The 16,544-nt window shown below is 39.6% G+C and overlaps 1 protein-coding gene across 1 annotated transcript in view; it reads left to right on the top strand.

The window, feature by feature from the left end:
• The window catches only part of cd4-2.2 (CD4-2 molecule, tandem duplicate 2), a 29,832-nt gene that overhangs the window by 5,310 nt on the left and 7,978 nt on the right, over nucleotides 1-16,544 (top strand). Inside the window, exons 5-15 of the mRNA XM_036580394.1 lie at nucleotides 59-304; nucleotides 2,040-2,284; nucleotides 2,375-2,510; nucleotides 5,065-5,309; nucleotides 5,997-6,105; nucleotides 7,096-7,247; nucleotides 7,346-7,417; nucleotides 10,549-10,635; nucleotides 15,684-15,810; nucleotides 15,899-16,066; nucleotides 16,194-16,346. Of these exons, the coding sequence (XP_036436287.1) occupies nucleotides 59-304; nucleotides 2,040-2,284; nucleotides 2,375-2,510; nucleotides 5,065-5,309; nucleotides 5,997-6,105; nucleotides 7,096-7,247; nucleotides 7,346-7,417; nucleotides 10,549-10,635; nucleotides 15,684-15,810; nucleotides 15,899-16,066; nucleotides 16,194-16,346 (1,740 nt within the window). The remainder of the gene's footprint in view (nucleotides 1-58; nucleotides 305-2,039; nucleotides 2,285-2,374; nucleotides 2,511-5,064; nucleotides 5,310-5,996; nucleotides 6,106-7,095; nucleotides 7,248-7,345; nucleotides 7,418-10,548; nucleotides 10,636-15,683; nucleotides 15,811-15,898; nucleotides 16,067-16,193; nucleotides 16,347-16,544) is intronic.

The following is a 16,544-nucleotide window of genomic DNA, read 5'->3' as shown; positions in this document are numbered from 1 at the left end:
AGTTAAAGTCACCCTGTAGCTGTGAACTGACCTCTAAGTTCTCTCTTCTTTCTCTCAGTCTCTGTGAGTCCTTCAGACACAGTGCTGATTTCCACTGATGTGACCCTGAAGTGTGATGTTGGTGGAGAATCAACAGCGCAGGTTCAGTGGATGAAGCCTTCCGGTGTTGAACCTTATAAAAGCTCTGGCAACACTGTAACCCTGAATTCTGTGACCTCAGCTGATGCCGGCCAGTGGACCTGTGAGGTCAGAGATGAAAAGGGGAAAGTGCTGGGGACCATAGAAAAGACCCTCAGTGTTACAGGTTTGTTATGGGTCAGCCGTTGTCTGTGTTTCTGTATTTATGGGATGTGGTTGAATATATTTCATGGTACATTTGTGCAAGGTTTCCACTCAGTTTGTGCACATATATTTTCATATATTGATATTTTCGTATCATACAGTGCTGTGAAAAAGTTTCTGTTGTTTCAGATCTTTAAACAAAATTTAATATACACGAAAAATGAAATACAGTTTTTTAATGATAGTTTCATTTCTTGAAGGAAAAAAAGTTATCCAACACCAACTGGCCCTGTGTGAAAAAGTAGTTGCCCCTTGGTTACTCAATCAACCAACTGGTAATAACTGGGATCAATTACACTAGCAAACACCCAGACTTGATTACTGCCAGGCCTGTTGAATCTAAACATCACATAAACAGAATCTTTCTAGCAATGTGAAGTAGGTCTGAACAAGCAGCACACTATGCTGCGATGAAAAGAAATTCCTGAAGAGATGAGAAAGAAAAACCATGTTGATAGTCATTATCATAGTATATAAATAGATAAAACCTGGGACAGTTGTAAAGTGGCCGGCCTAACAAAATTCCTCCAAGAGCTTAGCAACAATCATCTAGGACACTACAGGTTTTGCTCGCCTCCAGTAAGGTCACCAGGCATAAATGGTATCTGTGTGAGAATTGCAGGGCCAAAACCACTGCTAAGCAAGAGAATCGTAAAGGCTTGTCTCACATTTGCCAAAAAAAACCTTGATGACCCTCAAACCTTTTGGAATAAGTGGAAGAGGCCCTGTTAAATCTGACGTAAAGCTAACGCCACAATAAGAACATCATAACAACAGTGAAACATGGTGGTGGTAGTGTGATGATGTGGGGATGCTTTGCTGCTTCAGGGCCTGAGCGACTTGTCATAATTCACAGAACCTGTCAAAGTCCTGACCTGAACCCAACTCACATTCTGTGGCAGGACCTTAAATAGGCAGTTGCTTCAAAGCCCTTCAGTGTGGCTGAACAGGTGTTGCAAAACTTTTAATCATTTAAAATTTGTCTTTTGCCTTTCCTTGTGTTCTCTTTGTCTTATGATTTTTATGATGATCTGTTACCATTTAGTGTGATTAAAAAAGAAAATAGGAAATCAGGAGGGTACAGATATATGGCTCTGTATATATGCTTGCTTTAACCTCTAACACTAAACTACACAGACCTGTCTATTACTGCTGCTACTATAGCTGCTTTTCCACTGCATGGTACCGTCTCAACTGGACTCTACTCGCTTTTGGCACCAGCTAATTCGTTTTCCACCGCAGATATAGAACCCCCTCAATGTAGCTGGTCAACATAGCGATGCCACATAAAACTGCCGTGAGGTAAAGGAGACAAATTTTGTCCAGAAGAAGCTGATGGCAGCAAGACAAAAGACTAAACTACAAGGGAAAAACTACATCAAACGACGAGAAGATTCTGGGTGCTCAAAGGCGACGCAAGAGGTCCATTAACCTGGTAGCTAATGTTAGCATATGCGTTTAGGGTGATAGTGACAATTCTCTCAGACCAGTCAGTAGTCTGCAGTTTTTCCACGTCAACTTGGCTCACTTGGAACCTCGACGGAGGAGATGCCACAAATAGTACCAGGTTTCCCTTAAAGGAGAACCAAAAAAGGCGAGCAGAGTCAAGCCGGTACTATGCATTAGAAACATGGCTGCTACTAATACTAATTTATTTTGATTTGAATGAATGTTAATCACTCTGTTCTGCTCTGCAGGTCCTCTAACATCCCCCGAGGAAGTTACAGCTCCTCTAGGAGGCGATGCAAAGCTACCATGTTTTCTCTCTAATCCGAGCGGTCTGCATATAGTGGGAGGGGGGTGGACACATAACTCCCCCCATGATCTCCAGTTTCTAGCCTTAGCTAGAGACGCCAGTGGCCTACGCTGGAATGGGAATAAGTTGAGGGTCGCATTCAGTGACGAACAACTCACCACCAACTTCACTGTGACGCTGAGAAATGTGAGAACCAACAGCAATTTGTCAGTTGGGCTTGCAGATTATTCTTTTTATTTGGTTTGCAGATTATTCTTACCTCTGAATCTCTTTCAGGTGCAGCTTTCTGACGCTGGTGAGTATATCTGCAATCTGACGTTTCAAGATGGAAAGAGCCTGAGTACTGGGTTGAATCTGAAGGTTAAGGAAGGAAAGGTCATTGAAAAGGTCACTGTTGCACCTGGTAAGAATGGTAAGAAACAGATGGTACCTTCTAAACCAGGGTGCCCAATCCTGGTCTTGGAGATCTATCACCCTGGAGAGTTCAGATCCAGCATTCCTGAATCTAATATTTAATTTATTAATTTCTTTTTTTTACTTTTTTTTTCCAATTTTTCCCCAGTTTTCTCCCCAGTTTAGTCATCTCTAATTCCATCTGCTAGTTAGGACTCGCCCAATCACACGATACTACCAGTGCTAGGAGGGTGAAGGCTAGCACAGGCTTCCTCCGAGACCTGTGAAGTGGCATCACTGATTGGGGGAAACAGGGGGCCATCCTACCCACCCAGAGAGCGAGGACTTGGACTCCTGGTCACGGATAGCTGTAGCATCATAGGGCCAACACTTAGACGGTTGCGCCACTTGGGAGCCCCCACCTGAGTCTAATATTGAGGTGCCCCTCAAGGCTTTCATTACACAGAACAGGTGTGTTATATTAGGGTTGGAGCTAAAATCTAGGATGGTAGATCTCCAGGGCCAGAAGTGAGCATCCCTGTTCTAAACATTCCGCCTCCTCCAAGCAACATCACTACTTTTACCAATATCCTGTCCTCAAAGAATTAGCTGCAGTCTACTCAAACTTCATCCATACAATACCTTGAATCTTGTCAGTAGAGCCATGTTGGGCCCATCAAAATGTTAGGCTTTTTGTATACATTCGGACTAACTTCTATACTAACTATCTGTAAATATCCATAAGGGTTAATAAACAGATATCTGCTGGGAAAGATAATTTTCTGGCAAAACTGACACTTTTTAGGTGATAGCACTGGTGTTAAGAGGCTAAAATCAGTTAGCTGCACATTTGAATATGAAATAGGTAGGTTTTCATGTTGTAACAGAGGCTGCCTCTTCAGATAAGCTAAAGCACTAACACTAAAGCTAACTGGTACAGTAGTGGATGCTGATGAGGTTTTTCTCCTCAGTGGACAGTGCCAACATGTTAGCCAGAGACATATATTTTCACTGTGTCTAGACCTAGCTAACTATCAGCTAGTTAGCCTACTTAGCGAAAAAGCTATCTCTGCCTGCTCAGACATGTTCTTAAAGGAAGAGTTTGGCAAAAAAAAATTCTATTTTCCACAGTTTTTCACTCATTGATGAGCCAAGCCATGTTTACTATCCAAATTGTCCTTCTTTAGTTTAGCCACGAAGCTAATGTTGCTAACAAACACTAAAAGTTAATAGGTCCAGGTCTTTATTAGGGTCGCATAGACTTAGTAAGCCACAGTAAGACTTACTGTGAACTGTAAAAATGAACAAATCAAACAAACATTTTTATAGTTCACAGTAAGTAATACTCTGTTCTAAACCACATTAGCAAGTCTTCGCAACTCTAATGAAGACCGGTATGTGGTTTGAGAGATGTTTTTGCGAATGAATTTATGGGTGACTGTTGATTTCTTGTGTTTGTCAGCAGCGTTAGCCTCGAACCTCCCAGTGCTAAACTAAATAGGCAAAACTTAGAGTCCAGACATGTCTTGTCTGATGCAGTAAATCTGGAGTGAGTGGACAATTGTGTAAAGTAGATGTTTCACTTCAAACGCAATTCAAACACATAAAGTCACTCATGATTTGTAGTAGCAAACTGTAATATAAGTATAATTTCAGTTCTTCCTCACAAATGAGCAGTTTTACAGTTCTGTTAAAACATTAAATCACCGTTTTCACTGGATTGTTAGCCTGTTTTTTGCATCTTCCTGTGATGAACTGTGATTTTGTTGGAATACTGTTAAACCAAGTACCCGATTACCCGCTCACATCCCGAATAACCGTCCAGGACTTTCGTGCACATACACCGTACATTGCCTTCAGCGCTGTTTTTCTCATGTTTGATTCATCCATCACAGTCACAGAGATAACCTTTGCAGTACCTGTTGTAACAGGAAACACAGCCGAGAACGGAAGCGAGGCCTCCAAATGGTGGCTGAAATTTCTCACGCTGATGCAAACCTGCAGCTTGTGGCATGATGTGATGAGCTGCTGACGTTCTTTTGCATAAAGAAGTTGTAGGAGATAAGATCTAGTACCACACATTTGATTCTGCTTAAAAACAGCTTAGACCAGCATGAATTCCAGGCTTGTTAAAGCTGTTCTGGTGCTGGTTTAGCTGGTCACTCAGTATGGTCATGCTGGTTGACCAGCATACAGCATCCAAAACACAACATATTGTCGGAGCAAAACCTCCTATCTCCATTTTTCAGTTTTTGGCATAATTTGAAAAAGTCTGTTGTCCTTTACGTTGTTTGTTAATTTCATGATGAATGGAAAAGAAGAAATGACCCAAAATGACTCTGAAAAAAGTCTGGTTCCATTGATTTACATTAAAAGTAGAGTATGTTTTTTCCTTCTCCTGTAAAGTTACCATTTTGGAGATGGTTTTGTTCCAACAACAGCGATATGCTGGTTTTGCTGCTGACCAGTCATGGTGGTCTATGCTGGCTTTGTCTAGCAGCGTTTTCCTCTGATTCAAAATCTTTTTTTGTGTGTTGAAGTAGATCATTAATAACACTGCTCTCCTCCTTCAGGTGGTACAGAGATTACAGCTCCATTAGGGGGAACTGCAGAACTGCCATGTAACCACTATGATTCCAGCAGTTCACGGATAGTCGGAGGTCAGTGGGTACGTGATCCCCCCACTGACTTCCGGTTACCCATCTTAATGAGGTCTGGGGCGAAGGGCCTGCAGTGGAATGATACAGATGTGCCCAAATCTAAAGTTACATCCAGTGACCAACAGCCCAGCACCAACTTTAACATCAGAGTGAAAAATGTGAGAAAAATAGCTTTTTTCTTATTTTATGTCTGTATGTGCACTGCTTTCAGACCTGTTATAGAAAGACTGCCATTCCTTCTCTCTCTCTCTCTCTCTATCACTCTCTCTCACACTCTCTCTTTCTCTCTCTCTCTTTCTTTCTCTCTCTCTCTCTTTCTCACTCTCTCTCTCACTCTCACACTCTCTCTCACTATCTTTCTATCAATCCCTCTCTCTCTATCACTCTCTCTTTATCACTCTTTCTCTCTCTCGCTCTCTCTTTCAATCCCTCTCTCTCTATCACTCTCTCACACTCTCTCTTTCTCTCTCTTTCTCTCCCTCTCTTTCTCACTCTCTCTCACTCTCACACACTCTCTCACTCTTTCTATCAATCCCTCTCTCTCTCTATCACTCTCTTTATCACTCTTTCTCTTTCTCACTCTCTCTATTAATCTCTCTCTCTTTCTCTCTCTCTCACTCTCTTTCTCTCTCTCTCACACTCTCTCACTCTCTCTTCTTTCTCTCTCACTCTATCACTCTCTCTCTCTTTCTCTCTCTCTCTCACTCTCACACACTCTCTCTCTCACTCTCTTTCTATCAATCCTTCTCTTTCTCTATCACTCTCTCTCTCTATCACTCTTTCTCTCTCTCACTCTCTCTATCAATCCCTCTCTCTCTCTCTCTCTCTCTCTCTCTCTCTCTCAGGTGGAGCATGGTGATGCTGGTTTGTACGTCTGCAGTCTTTTGTTTGAGGATGGAAAGAACTGGAATACTACATTAGAGCTGAAGGTTGAGGGTGTCAGTGTTGCTCCAGGTAAGCATAACAGGGTAACAGTTGGAGTTCATTTTTTAATTTTGATGTTTTGGCATTTTTTACCCCCATCTCATTACCACAACGCACACATATCTGTTTCTCATTACTGATATTTATCATTCATCATATATTTTTTTGCTTTTTTTAATTAGAAAAAATTAGTTTGTGTAACTTTTGACTGTTCAATGTTTTTAATGATTGGTTGTAGCTATAGTATTTCAGGTGATTGCTAGGTTGTTGCTAGGTTGTTGCTATGGTATTCCAGGTGGGTGCTAGGTTGTTGATGGGTGGTTGCTTCAAGGTGGTTGCTATGGTATCCTAGGTGGTTGCTTTGATATCCCACATGGTTAACAGGGTGTTGCTAATGGACTTGTATCATCGTGATATAAGCTGGGTGCACAAACTTTCCCCCTTGTTCATTCCTAAGGGAAAAAAATGGTCATTTGATGATTGTACGAAAACCTTACGTCCAGTCAGAACGCCATATACAAACACACCGTTTCTGATCAGACCGAACACTCCGGAGTTGGTACGCTTTTGATAAAATCCGACAGGAAAGGAAGAAGAAGAATATAAATTTATAAGAGCGTTTCATTTTAAAGCAAACCTCAAATATAAGCATTAAATGACAACCAAATAGCACTTATGAATCAATTAATCGTTAAGATCGTTTAATTTATTTCATAATTATAACTGGCTTATACTGAACAGTGGTGGACAAATTTTACAGAAGTACCCCTCCTAAAATACTGCTTGGGTAAAAACAGAGGTCTTCTATTTATGTTTCATATTTAAACAATCATATTTAATATATAAGTAGTTTGGGTTCGAAGTTATTATTTTTTTTCATCTTGAGATGGACTCACTTATCATCAGTGACCCACAGCTTAGAAGTCATAACAACTTGTTACAAATTTAAGACCCAGATCCATCATATAAATCCAGGCTGTGTGATGTTGAGCTCTACTCGGTGTGTTTGTGTGTTGTTAGATGCACGACCCCCAGACAGTAAACAGTTCTTGCTGAAGCCTGTGCTGTTTGGTTTGGCGTTGTGGATCTGGATCGCCATAGCAGCAGGTTCCCTCCTTCTGATTGTGCTGGTAGTGGTCATTGCTTTAGTCCAGTGCAGGACACAGAGAAAGGTAAGAGAAGAGAGAGAGAGAGAGAGAGAGAGAGAGAGAGTGATACTCAAAGAAAGAAAAGAAAGCAAGACACTCATGAAGATTGTTTTCTTTTTCAGAGGAAAGCAGAGAAAAGTAAAATTAAGACAGAGAGCGCTTACATTCGGGAGTCTGTGCCGATGCAGGATGAGGTACTTTTTCCTTTTCTGTTATCAAAATATATACGAACCAGTGCTGTACTGATATACAGTGGCCTCAAATAGTATTTGGACATTCGTGCTGTACTTCAAAATCTATTAAGTTCATTGTGTTGGGAAACAAAGAGCCTGAGCACCTTGTATCGGGATAAACAGGTTTGGGGATAATTCCAGCCTCAGCATCCTCCATCTTTCATGTCCTTGTTTATTTTACTATTCAGCACTCAGTTTCACTTTCAGGGTGGCAGGTAGCCCAGTGGTAGGAGAGGCTGAGCTTTTTGGGGTCACTGTATATTAGATTCTGGTACGCTCAATGATTAATATTGATTATGTGTTTGCAACCAGGAATGTGATCTAATTTGTATATAATTGGATAATAACATTAAAACACTCACTAAAATTCGAGGTGTATTGATCGATCATTTATTTTTATGGCCGATTCTGTTTTTTTTGCAGCCTAATTATTATTAAATGCCCAGAACTCACACTGTGTGGGCTAAATGAAGACATGAGACATGGGAGTATATTTCCAGTGCTTTCTATTAGCCAGAGTCACAAGATTAAATAAAATTTGATTCGCTTTTTTAATTGGCCAAACTGGCATTTCAAATTTGTCAGCTGCTTATTTAAATATCATGAATCAAATAAAGTGCTACACTGAAACTAAGTGCTAACTGGCTGTTTAGCACAACGAGTCATGCATAATTATGCTATGACATTTTGGTACAGCAGCAATTCAAAACAGCGTTTCTTCTGTCTCAGCTTGTTTTTTCCTCCTAAAACTGTAACACAGAAACGCCAAAAACAGAATAATAAATCGGCCAATTGAGCAAAACAATTCCCATTGTGTGCTCTAACTAAAACGTTAGTGAGAGTTTTAGTGTTGTCATGCAGTTTGTCCATAAACATTTGATTGAAGAGCAAAGTTTTACATTTCTGTTTCAGTAGAATTGTCAACAGGTTTTATCAACATGTTGTTTAATCAATATTGAAGTAGTTACAGTCCATAATTTTTGATGCTCTTGGTAAAGATGGGTAAAATTAGTCTAGAAAACAAAAATTCTCAATTGTTTTTAACAAAAGTGTGTGTGGCAATTATTACCACCCCTGCATTTAGTAATTTGTTAAACCACAGTTTGCCAACATAACAGCAATAAGTCTTTTCCTGTAATGCGTGATATAAAGCAAGCAAGGAATCTGAGAGCACTCCTCAGTACCAAGGCCCAATCCCACTTCACCTCTCACCCCTACCACTGAGCCCTTAGCCCTCTGTTTTGCGAGTTCATGTCTAGGGGTAGGATGTCCTGACTGTTGTTGAGATAGAGTGGTAGGGTGAAGTGTTAGGGCCACACGGCCCTCCAAACGGAGGTTTTTTTAGAGACACAGAGTGTTAGGAGAAAAAAAAGAAAACCCAGCAAGTTGGCTGCACAAGCGACCATAGGAACCCATGTGAGAATTTTTTCTAGATTTAAAAAAATGATGAGAACCATTATATTATCTTAGCTCAATATCGTTTCAGTGTATTATGGTCCTTCTCTTCTTAACAGGCATAGAAAATGATAGTAGTATGCTGATGTCTCGGTAGCTCGCTAGATAAATTTCCTGCCCAGCAGTGAGGAGCTGAACTTTCCCCTCCTCTGCTGTCACTGCAGACTGGCAGGGTCGCCTACAGAGCAGCGCTAGTAGATGTTAATGAAGTGATGCTCTTTTCATAGGGAAGATTTCAACCACTACCTTTGTAACTCAGTTCCAAGGGGCAAAGTGACACTCAAAAACAAGGAGTTGGGGTACAAATTAGGCCCAATCCCATCCCTTTTTTACCCCTTTCCTTGTTTTTGAGTGTCACTTTGCCCCTTGGAACTGAGTTACAAAGGGTGGTGGTTGAAATATTCCCTATGAAATGGAACAAACCTCAACATTGTTGAGATCTCAAATAAACGAATGCTATTCTGGGTGACAAACCCAGAATATCCAAATAACAAGTATACTAGTTTTGTTGAAATTTCACGTAACTCTCTGTTTGGAGCCTCTGAAAAACCTCAGTTTGGAAGGCCATGTAGCCCAAACACTTCACTCTAACCCTCTATCCAAAAAAGAAACAAGGGCTAAGTGGTAGGGGCAAGGGGTGAAATGGGACTGGGGGCAAATCTCTCCGGGTCCTCCAGGGTCCTTTCCTCACCACAGTTAATCAGTGGACTCAGCTGGCCATGTCAGAAGTTTGATTCTGTGGCCAGTGAACCATTTTAGTATAGACCTGGACATCGGACTGTCCTGCTGGCAGCCAGATTTTCATTAAACATCTATTGGTACTTCACGGTGTCCTTGATGCCATGTATAACAATGATTTCAGGGCCTTTGGAGGGCAAAGAGCTCCAAAACATCACAGATCCTCAGCCAAAATTAGCTATGAGGATGTATAACCATCCTTCTTTTTATATATTTGTCTCCCCTGCCCCACTTCCAATGAATGTTGAAGTAGTACTTGTGTTTACAAGTCCTAGTAGTATGATGAAAGAAAAGGCTTTGAAATTGAGTAGTTTGTTGGCAAGGAGGTGGTATCTAGTACTTTTATGCTTCTATAAAGAAGGTGTCCACCAAATGCCACCATCTTCTAGCCTCCAGCTGTGATCCTTGCCTCCCAAACCGTCCTCCTCACTGTGCGCAGGGGCAAAATAAACATGCGTCCTCTTTCAGGCAGGTTCACTACAGCTCTGGTTGTTTTAAACTTCTTAATTATCGCTTTAACAGTGGACATTTTCAGGCTTCTAGCTATATTTTTGGCCAGTTTTATGAATGTGAATAAGCTTATCTCATTTTTGTATTCTCTAATTGTCCCCGAGTTGATGAAGAAAGTGTATTTGGCCCGGACACAGGAAGTCATGGATGACAGCTTGATGATGGACTTAAAGAAGTTAAATATAAATGGAAACATGCTGAATTTACATTTTGTTCGGCAGCAATGTCTTAGACTCAGTTTACTTCCAGTAAAGGGTGGATTGTTTCGTCAGTGTGAGGTTAACCAGACATTTTTCACGATCTTGTCTATCCATCTTTACCAAGGGTGCAAATAATTGTGGAGCTGGCTGTGCACACTTTTTGGTAACTGCATTATTTTCTTCCTATAGTTTCCAAAGAAAACGACTGAAAGACGGCCTCGTCCCGGAATGAAAGAGAGGCCACTTCCTCCGGTTCCCAAAAATCAGTACAAAGCTGTAAACAGATAATGAGATAATATCATGCGCTGGAGTATTAATATGGAAAGGATCATCGAGCAAATGCTGATTAGCATTTCTAACTTCTTGTTCATTTGGTTACACACACATTTCTCCTTCATACATGAGCAACAGTGTGATGGTAACAGTCATCTGCAGCTGTGAATTCATTTCCTCGTAAAATTCAGTGTATAGTGAGCGCGTTTACTCGCTCACTCAGTAATCCGATTATAATTGGACTTCTGCAGTTATCAGTTATTATTATTTAAATCATGTAATGTAAACATGTGAACAGCACACTCCGATGAAGAGTAAGGTCTAGAAATCCGATGAAGAAATCTGACAAAGAGGCTGGGTTTTAGCTCAGTAATCAGATTTCTCAGTGCTGGTGCTCCGATTTCTTGAGGATTTCTCAGCCTGAAAATAGATGGTGCGTGTTCATATTTTCAGGTAAAGTGGCGCTATGTTTTTTAAAAAAAGCCACAGAAAGTTTGAGTTTTACGTTACGTTTACGTCTCGACTTCTTCTGTGAGTTTATTGGCTGGTTGCAAAGCAGAAATCTAAATACTGTCTGACTCATGTAGACCCAGAGTTTCACATCAAATCTGATTACTCAAGTGCATGTAAGTGCGTTGATCAGATTACTGACAAAATCTGATTTCCTGCAGTTATCGGATTATTGAGCGCATGTAAACGCACTTACTGTTTCTGCAACTACAGGCACTTTTCGGTCCGGCAGTGGATTTTTGGATTATGTACACATTTTTAGCATGAAGCATAGGAAATAAGTTATTAGCATATTCTCACATACAAATTTGGGTAACACTGTAGTTGGACCCTGTTGCATAATATTGACATAACAAGCCATAAACGCGTCATGGTAGATATCATATGCTGTCAGGTTTTGATATTGTTCAGTAATATAACACTGTCATGGTGCCATCATCTGTCATTACAATTGAATTGAATTGAATTTTGAATTGAATCAACTTTATCTGTCCTAGAGGGGCAGTTCAGAACTGACCATACAAACAACTGACACAAACTTATAACACAAAGAAATATACAGACAACTGAAGATAGACATCTTCATAAATAAGAGAAATAATAACATACATAGTAAACACATCTCACTGTAAATGATCATTAATCAACCTTATGGTCTCAGCTACAAATGACACTCTCTGTCGGACAGACCGACGTCTGGGGCAGCGATAAGGGGGGTCTAGGGGCAACAACTCACAGGCAGAGTGGATAGACATGTGAAGGGTCTTTAATGACAGAATAGCCTTTTTAATGGCATTTTTTAGAGTGTTTATGCAGTAATCCCTGTGACCACCAATGATTTTGGAGCAAACAGACATCAGACTCTGTATTTATGGTCATTTATGTTAATTAATGGTCAAGCTTATGTCAGTTTTATGCAGCAGGGTTTCCCAAAATTGTAGATAAATGTACAAAGCTAGTATAATTTATGACTCTTTGGATCAAAATACCAGTTTTCAAAATATCTGAAAAAAAAAATATATATAAAACAAGTATTAGAACTTGTTTCTTGTGTAAACTAGTTAGGATTTAATCTGTTTGCTGCCACTGACCTCTGTAAAATACATACTGAGTTAATTTTGGGTGTCTTTGCTTGTCGTTAACGTTGTTGTGCTGCTTGCAAATATGCAGTATTTGAAATAATTCAATAAAAAAAGCTTTTCTGACTTTTACACATTGTACATTTCCTTTTATATTACATTCTGTAACAGCGATGTGGAGAGTCTTTTAGGAGCAGCTGCCAAGAGGCCACCTTTTAATATGCATGTATAACTGCAAGACTGTATTTGTTTACTTATTTATCTACAATATCAGGAAGACTGAACACCTTTTATTTATCTGAGGACGCTATCAGTTGCTAGCTCGCTATAGTTGTAGTTCTATGAGGGTTTAGGCAGATAAAGTGTAGCATCAGGTATATTATTTATGTAATCATTGAATAATTATTGCCATATTGCGATGTTTATTGTGGGGAATGAGTGCAGGACCAGCATCCCAAGCCACGCAGAGAGTCTGGAGTGTTTCATCGCTCAGTGTGTGCAGTAACTGCCCACTTTGACAGAAGTGGGCCGTCTGACTGACACTGAGAAAAACCAACCACAGACAGTTTTGTGCGACATGTAGAGGCAGAAAACAGAGGTACATCAAAACACACCCGCGTGCAACAAAGTGGTATAAACATGTGAGGACATCTCATTTAGTAGCCAATGGGAATGCAACGATGGCCATTAAGTACAGGTTATTCATTTACAGCATCAGGAAAAAAAAGAAAACATATATTTAATAGAAAATTACACAGAAGACAACTAATTATGATATCATAAATGAGGCGTCTTCTCACAGTTTCAGATCTGAAGCAGCTTGATTTTCTCCTCTCTCTCAAAGATGAGAGCTTTAAGTTTATCTGAAGGGCAGTTTTGGTGTCTACCAGGTCTTCCAGGTGGTTGTTAGGAGTCTCTTTTTCACTCTTTTTGAACTCCAGTTGTGGAAGTTGTTCTCCTTGTTCATGTGGATTATCTTGTGTCTGATCCCCTCAGAAATATCGCCTGATAATTTCATAACCTCTATTTAATGCCTGTTGGACTGGACGAATGAAACTCACTTGAAGGGAACTAATAGAGACACAATATTATTAAGATAAAAAACGGATTTATTCAACCAAACTTCAACCAAGATTTTCTGTTGTGGGCTAAGTAAGAGTTCCATGACGTTAAATGGGGAAATGCAACAACAATAAACGCTCACGCGCTTTCGTTCTTGCAACGAAAAGGTCTTCATCCTCCTACACTTCTCTCTCTCTCTCTCTCTCTGTCTCTTTGTCTCTCTGTCTTTGTCTCTCTCTCTCTCTCTCTGTCTCTCTCTCTCTCTCTCTCTCCCTCTCTCTCTCTCTCTCTCTCTCTCTTTGTCTCTCTCTCTCTCTCTCTCTCTCTCTCTCTCTCTCTCTCTCTCTGTCTCTCTCTCTCTCTCTCTCTCTCTCTGCACAGCTGAGTTCGATGCTTCACTGACAGGAGACTCTTTCCAGCTCTGCTCTCCTGTAAGTACTAAAACAGACTCTTTTATTTTTTATTTTATTTATCTTTATTTTAATATAATCCCAAAGGCCTTATTGCTAATAGACATTTGGTCTATTAATAGACATGGTCGTTTACATAATGTGAAAATGCCAGCTGTCATTAACGCTGGGTCAAAGCCGATCTAGAATAAAAGCTTGTCACATTAACTCGCATTGAAAGTGTTTCATTCTCCTGTAAAGTTACCTTGTTTATTTATTTGCTGTTTCTGCCTTTAATCTCAAGCTGAGCAGAATCAGCTTAGAAATCCTTCCAAAAGTTAAATATATGAAGTCAGATGTTGGTAGTAACTAACATTTACTCAATGCACTTAATAATACTGATGGATTTGTCCTCCCTTTTTTTGAAATCATAATACTTTCACTTCTACTCTCTCGAGGTTTTACTTCTACTCTCACTAAGTATATCAGTGAGTCAAGGAATCTGCATTTACTCACATTCAGCCATTCATGTTTAGTTAGTCATTTTTTATGTTTAATTTCATTGTTTTGTTGGTAACAGCATATCCACTGATGTGTGATTGGTCACTGACTTTACAGCTTTATTATTTTATTTTATGCCAAAAAATAAATCTCTAAAAGAGAAGAACTGAACCGTGCAGACTTCAGTTAGTTTTTATGCTGACAGATGCTGGACGTACTATAATAATAATAATAATAATAATAATAATTTCAGTTTATGTAGTTTATGTAGCACCTTTATTACTGAGAAGTTCCACTGCAGTTCTATAAGCTACTCAGTACTTAAGCAGTTTTGAGCTGATATGTTTGTACTCGTGTTGTTTTTTGGGAAGGTACCTTTACTTGCATCATTATTTTAAGTATCAATGCTTTTACTTGAGTATTGATTTAGGTGACTCTTTGTCTCTTACTCATACTGTAAATTCATTTTAGCTCCATCCAATTATTTATTCCTGTATCTCCTTTTTTTCATTATTTATTATACTACGTATTATTATTTATTTATATTTATTATAATGCATATTATTATTTATTATTATTGCTGTTCTCAATATGCTATTATTGTTACTGATTTTTAAATCTGTAAATTTTTTTATCTTAATCTTCTGTGTACTGTGTCCTCGGGTATCTTGAAAGGGACTTATAAATAAAATGCAATTATTATTATTATTATTATTATTATTATTATTACTCTACCCACTGCCTAAAATACATAAAGATAAGATGAAGAATAGACTTCCAATTGTAAAATAAATAAATAAATAAATAGTTTAATTAATTTTAAAAAGCTGAAATATTTTTAATGAATACGATGCAATGCTTACCAAAACTCTGTAACAGTTAAAAAAAAAACAACAACAACAACAACAACAAAAAAGACTTTCTTATTTACTTATTGAGGAAACATCCCTGTTCAGCTGGAAAAATGTTCAATAATGTGTTTGAATCTGAATTTAATACTGACTTTAACTTAAGCTTCATTTTATATTACTGTCAGTGCCGAGATGGACATGAAGGACTGTGTGATCAGAAAATCATCCTAGCTGTACTGGAGCACATCACAATCAGGCTTTATGCACATTTAGAGAAGAGCGAAGAAGAGAAATCGAAAGATGAATGAACGGAAGTAGCTTTTGTGGTCAAAAGCCACCGAGAGGTTCTGCTCTGTAGATGAAGATTTAAAAACACATGCAGTGAGGCTTCCACTCCCCTTATCATAACACATACCAACTAGATAAGTTATACCAATAACTGATCACATACACGTTCAGGCTACGTCTGTTATTGTGGGTCTAAATGACCAGTATTATATCAGGGACAATTCATATTAATCTTAGTAACAGTACAGAAACAAAAATAACCCACACCTAAAACAAACAGAGACGACTTACTTGCAGGTGAGCGCAACAACAGTCTACAGACTTTAGAGGAAGATGAGAAGAACATTAGAGGAACGTTGGAGGAGCACTAGAGGAACGTTGGAGGAACTGTAGTGCTTCATTATTCTGTCGTTCTCAGTTTCTCTGATTTCAGGAGCTGGACGGAAGTTGGATGGGCAGAAATGTCCTCATCAGAAACCCTCCTCTGGATCACTTTGGGTGAGTGAGGAATGATCCAGTCCTGATCCTCACTGTTCCTGAGTCTGTATAGCCACTGCAGTTCTACACAGCTTTCTCTCTGTTTCAGCTCTGTGTGCAGCCACAGGAGGATCTGATGTTTATTACAAGAAACGTGGACAGGAGGTGACGATGGACTGTGCTGCTATAGCCCCAAAGACAACAAGGGATGTGGAATGGAAACAGGGCGGTGTCCTCGTCATAAAAATTAATATCAAATCTGGAAGTACATCCAAAGGTACATCGTTTTTATCTTTCATCTTCTTTTTTACGTTACTTCATCCTTTAGGATTCTAGTTTTATGGAACATCTTCTCGTGTTAACGTGGCCTGTAGCTGTGAGATCTGAATGGTGTCTGTTTAAAGGGAACGCGCCTCTTACTAAGAGGGCAAGGCCAAATGGCTACGGTCTGAAGATTCCTTCAGTGGAGGTCGGTGACTCTGGAGACTTCAGCTGCAGTGGATTTGATGCAAGAGGGTACCGAATCACAAAGGAGCACAAACTGCATGTTGTGTCAGGTGAGAGGAAAACCAAAGGTGACAGGATGGAAGGAATTAACAGCTGAGTTAGTCATGAACAACACAGTATATCTGAGCAGCTAACAGAGTCTTCCTTTGTTACTGTCTCACTCACTGGTTTCAGTGTAGTGGATTAAACCTACAATGTAAGCAGTGAGTTTTACAGTGAAATGGAGAACAGTAACAGGCTAATCACTG

The sequence above is a fragment of the Colossoma macropomum genome, unplaced genomic scaffold (genome assembly GCF_904425465.1).
Source record: "Colossoma macropomum unplaced genomic scaffold, Colossoma_macropomum, whole genome shotgun sequence".
Lineage (NCBI taxonomy): Eukaryota > Metazoa > Chordata > Actinopteri > Characiformes > Serrasalmidae > Colossoma > Colossoma macropomum.
This window is presented reverse-complemented; position numbering and strand designations above follow the sequence as displayed.